This window comes from Pinus tabuliformis, chromosome 3_1 (assembly GCF_031772625.1).
Source record: "Pinus tabuliformis cultivar Carrire ecotype Pingquan chromosome 3_1, CPIR1, whole genome shotgun sequence".
Classification (NCBI taxonomy): domain Eukaryota; kingdom Viridiplantae; phylum Streptophyta; class Pinopsida; order Pinales; family Pinaceae; genus Pinus; species Pinus tabuliformis.
Genome location: NC_142301.1, coordinates 577,502,886 through 577,508,195, shown reverse-complemented (window position 1 = coordinate 577,508,195; position 5,310 = coordinate 577,502,886). Strand labels below are relative to the sequence as shown.

At 33.4% G+C, this 5,310-nt stretch overlaps 1 protein-coding gene across 1 annotated transcript; it reads right to left on the bottom strand.

The window, feature by feature from the left end:
* Positions 1-253: 253 nt before the first annotated feature.
* LOC149188304 (uncharacterized) lies at positions 254-787 on the bottom strand. The gene has a single exon (XM_089409918.1). It carries the CDS (start codon positions 785-787, stop codon positions 254-256), a length of 534 nt encoding a protein of 177 aa, XP_089266044.1.
* Between the last annotated feature and the right edge of the window lie 4,523 nt (positions 788-5,310).

Genomic DNA, 5,310 nt, shown 5'->3' with positions numbered 1-5,310 from the left:
TTTCCACTAGAGAAAAAGTCTCATCATAGTCAATACCATCTACCCGCTGAAAACCTTTCGCCACCAACTGTGCCTTATATCGACTAACTTGGCCATCTGCTGCTTTCTTGGTTTGTTAAACCCACTTGCTCCTCACAAGTTTACGATTGGAAGGTAGCAGAACCAAATCCCAAGTCTGGTTCTCAATGAGAGAGTTGTATTCCTCATCCATAGCTTCTTCCCATTCAGGATGCCCAATTTCTTCTGCATAAGTCTATGGATCAGATGAATTCATCATATAAGCGTGCATGGGCATGCATTCCTCCATAGCTAAGAGTGCTTGTGGATGTTCCTCAAACTGAGGTATAGTGGTAGAATCATCTAGGAGATTACTCATGCTGCACCATTTTTGTGTTGAAAGTGGTTGAGAATCTTTCAAACTACATGAGGAAGTATGATCTCGATGTTCAAAAACTGGTGGTCCAACATGTGTCACAAGAAAAGGCTCATCTATATTAGAATTACGATCTGAAGTATCATCTGCATACTCATCAATTAATGTTGAGGGAAACTTTGTAACAGGTTCATCTGGTGGTACATGCAAAGAATCTTCTTCAAACTTTACACTCCTTTCGATAAAGAGCACTTCAATGTTGATATCAAACAATCCATACCGTTTAACTTCATCAGAATATCCAACAAACATGCATGCCTTACTCTGAGGCTCCAAATCCTTTCTCTTTTCTATAGGAATGCAGGCCCATGCTGAAGATCTGAAAATGCGGAAATGACTGACTTCAAGTTGCATGCTAGTCCAAGCCTAAAAAGGTGTTTTTCTAGTAATAGATTTATGACGAGATATATTCTAGATGTATGAGGCACAAGTGATAGCTTCAGCCCACAATTTGATGGAAGAGATATTTCATGCAACATGCAATTGGCCATCTCTTTCAAAGATCTATTCTTCCTTTCGGCCACCCCATTTTATTGCGAAGTGTAAGGAAATGTATGTTGCAACTTTATGCCTAATTCATTACAAAGATTCTTGATATATTTTTTGACATATTACTTCCCATTATCTATGCGGAGTAGCTTGATGCGTTTTCCAGACTGATTTTCTGCATGTGTTTTAAAAATCCTTAGATGTTGAAAAACTTCAGACTTTACTTTCAAGAAGTAAACCCAAGTGAATCTCGTGTAACCATCTATAAATGATAACACATATCTTGCTTTTCTCATTGAAATGACTGGAAATGGAACTGTGAGATCACTATTTACAAGCTCCAAAGGTGAAGAGGCTCTCCATGCATACCCCTTCTCAAACTTGTCTTGTGGATGCTTTCCAAGAGCACAACCATTACAAACACCATTTGAAAATTAAATGGCCGGCAATCCTTTAACCATCCCTTGCTTTCTAAGTTGTTGCATATATCTGAAACTCAAGTGCCCAAATATCTCGTGCCAAATCCTACTTTCTTCATTTCTATGCATAAGTAGAAAAATAGAATCTGATTGAGGAACAAAATTAGAAAATGTATACAAACGAGATTGATCATTTACCTTGCCAGATGAAATCTTCAAGTTGGTTTGCATATCATAAATTATCACGAAATCAAGGGTAAATTCCACTTTCCTTTTGGTGCTTGTGTGTATAATTTGATACACTGAAAGAATATTCACAGAAAGCCTTGGTATGCAAGACATTCTCAAAACTTCCATCTTCAAATTGCACTATCCCTTGTCCAGTTACTTCAAGTGTACAATTGTCCCCCATGAGAATAGGAGGTCTCGAGTATGCATGTAGAGAAGAAAAGGATTCCTTTGAAGAAGCCATATGCTGTGAAGCTCTTGAATTGATGATCCATTCTTATGGTGTAGAATGAAGGGAAATCAAAGCATGACCATTTCCCATTGTTCTTGATGGTTTTTCCTCTGCCTTCTTCTTGGAACTTTCTGGAATGTGATGACCAAGTTTATTTTGTTGACAAGTCTTTTCCATCAAACCAATATTCTTCTACATGCAAGAGGATTTGGGATGATAACATCAATTACAATAAGGACACTTGGAGTTTCCTTTCTTTCCCTTCTTACCCTTAGAGCTAGAAGAATCATCTAAAGGTTTTGAATTTCCTCCCCTTCTTGGATCTGGATCTCTTTCCTTTTCTTAGCCTTTGAATTTCTAATTTAGTTTCGAGTTGAACTTTCGTTTCTCATGCATGGTAAGTGCATGCGAATTTGGAGACTTTAATGAACCCACTTTACTGAGCTTATCTTGCTCATGAATGAGAGACTCAATAAATGCATCAAGTTTGGGCATTTTCCATTTATCTCCAGTTGCCAGTCTCACAGTATGAATTGTAGAAATGAAAATAACATATTCATGGCCTAATTTAGACAAAATAGAAATGATAAATTGACCTTCCTGTTTGGATTTATTGATCCCACAATCATGTAATTATAGAAGCAATGATTTGAATTTCGTAAAGAAATCTTGAATGTTCTCAAAGCTATTTGGATCTAAGGAATTTAGCTCATTTTCGAGAATGTGAGCTCACATCTCATCCTACTTTCCAAATAATATCTCCAAGATTGTCGAGACCTCATTCAGAGTGTTGCATGTGTCCACATGGGAACACAATGTTGGATATATGGACAACAATAGAATACCAAAATCCTCGTCCATCATGTTGAAGTATTTGGATTTTTCAATGGCGAAATTTGGTTCAGCTTCCGTATTCATAACTATCTGATACAAGCCTTTTCCTCTGAGGTGAAGCAAAATCTCTGACCTCCATTGGAAGTAGTTATACGGAGTAAGAATAGATGAAGATGAGAACTCCATTCTTTCACCTTGTAGTTGTAGCAACAATTGTGGCAGTTCTCCAATATTTTGATCTGCAAATCAAATCTCCGAACAATTTCCAATTCTTTGATCTTCAAACCTGCAAAATATTGTTCATGCACCTTCTCCAAGCCCTTATAGCTTTGATACCATGTAAAATTATAAGAGCACAAATACGGATCTAGCTGAAGAATAATTGCACAAACTTGCAATAAATTGAAAAAGAAAATTGGAATCAAGAATGAATTTGATTACTTAATATTGGTTTGAGAATCAATACATAAAGCAACTAAGTTAAGCTTAGTTCTACTTGCAATAACTATGGATAATTAAAGCTAACTAAAGCTAAGTGTGTTTTATGTTATGTTAATGTGCACATGCACCACATGCAAGCACTAGAGTTAACTAACTAAATCCAAGTGCACACCACTTGTAAGCACTCGAGTTAACTAAATAAAGCCAAATGCACACCACATGTAAGCACTCAAGTTAAACTGAAGCTAATTAAGGCTAACTAGATGCATGTACACCAACAAAAGTTTAAGTACTGGGATTGTATTAACTGTTTGATTATTTTTTTTAATTTAAAATTATGAAATTATGAATGATCATAGATTTAAAATTATTTAAAATTAGAAAGTAGTTTAGATTAGTAAATAAAAAGACGTTGAAAAAAGTAATAAATATAAATACAAAATTTAATTTAATTCAGAAAAGTTTTATTATCAAATAGAGTTTATTTAAGTTCTAATTCATTTTATTCTTAATATTTGTTTAGGACTTTGCATTAAGTGTTTTGATTATAATATTTATTTTTTTGTGTAAAATATTAAATTAATTATTTTTTATTTTCATAATAGATAAAAAAATTATTTTTATATCATTTTATGGTAAAATGAATTAAAATCTTCTTATAAAGAAAATTGTTTAATAAGAAAAAAACAAAATACAAGAAAATACTAAAGGCTATCTTTTTAACTTGGAAATATCCTTTTGCAGCCAAATTTGCATTTTGTTTTTCAATATTTCCATGTAAAGTAATCTTCTTTTTGAACACTCATTTATCTCCAATGGGTTTCAGTTCATTGGGAAATGATACCAAGTCCCATGTATCATTCTTTCGAAGTGCATCCATTTCATCTACCATGCCCACCAATGCCTTTCCTTATGGTCGACTTCTCTCTCCCCCTCCGCTAGCATATCTACTCAATGTCCTTGTACAACTTTGGTTACCTTGTCAAAGTATTTTTTCTACACCTCTATCTCCACTACTCTACTGTGTTTTGTAGAACTCGGGTTGCGGTAATACTTGCTACATTTGTATAGATTTCTAATAAATACGTGGGAATTTCACCGACCTTTTTCATTTCTTAATGTGATTTTCAAAACAACAACGTATTTCAACTATATGGATATGAATACACTCTAATATGGAGAATATATATAGCTACTACCTCTAATACTGGTTAAATGCAGAGGTGGGTTTCCTTATATCCAAAATAAACTTGCATAATGATATGACTTCTAATTTTGATAATAGTCATTTAAACATCCCACCATTCCATATTTAAAATCATGACATAATAAAAAATCAACGATCATTTCGAAGAAGTTGTATTGACCATATACTCAATCACATATCCTTATCGCACCTAAATTGGATATTTGATGACTTTTGTATGAGTCAATTTTTTTTTTTACATGAAACAATAGCACACACATTTAATGTTGTTCAATATTCAAAATAAAGACGCAATTAAAATAATAATAGATCTCATTTTGAAGAATCACATATCCATATTGCACCTACATTGGATATTCGATGACTTGTGTGTTACTCGAAATTTCCATGCATGAAATAGTAGCACACCCATTTAATGATACTATCCTTTACAATAGTTTTCCATTCAGTTTTTCATGTAAAATAAAAACAAAACCTAACCCTCCAACTCATCCTTCACTTACTTTCCACTTTCTTGAAACGCTTGCACTATTTTTTCATAACTTTCTTTTCGTATAATTTTTTTTTAAAATAACTCAACCTTCTCTCCCAAATGAGAAAATGATTACTTTTTATATATACTTGCTTTCTTTATCTTACATATTGCATACTCGTTTGCATACATACATCTTTGTTATCTCATTTACATTAGCTTATTGTTATTCATGTTATATATATTTCAAATTGGAAAAAATATAAATGTCTTTTCGTTCGTCATGTCAACAAATTATTTTCTATATATAGAAAATTTCCCTCGACATGCATGGTTTACTCATCTTTGGTCCAAATTCATTTATACCTCATTTTTTGACAATAAATTTCCTTGCTTGATTAACTACACAATCCACTCTGAATAATGATGTAAAGAAGGCATGCCAACAAAGCCACTCCTTAGTTAATAAGGAAAAACAAACACATGTCATTTTTTTGCTTTCTAATAGTCATTGATACAATATTCCTTCTCAAACCAGCCCTAGTCACATTTCCC

Coding starts and splice junctions, on each gene's coding strand:
- LOC149188304 (XM_089409918.1), bottom strand. CDS start 787: ATGCAACTTGAAGTCAGTCATTTCCGCATTTTCAGATCTTCAGCATGG.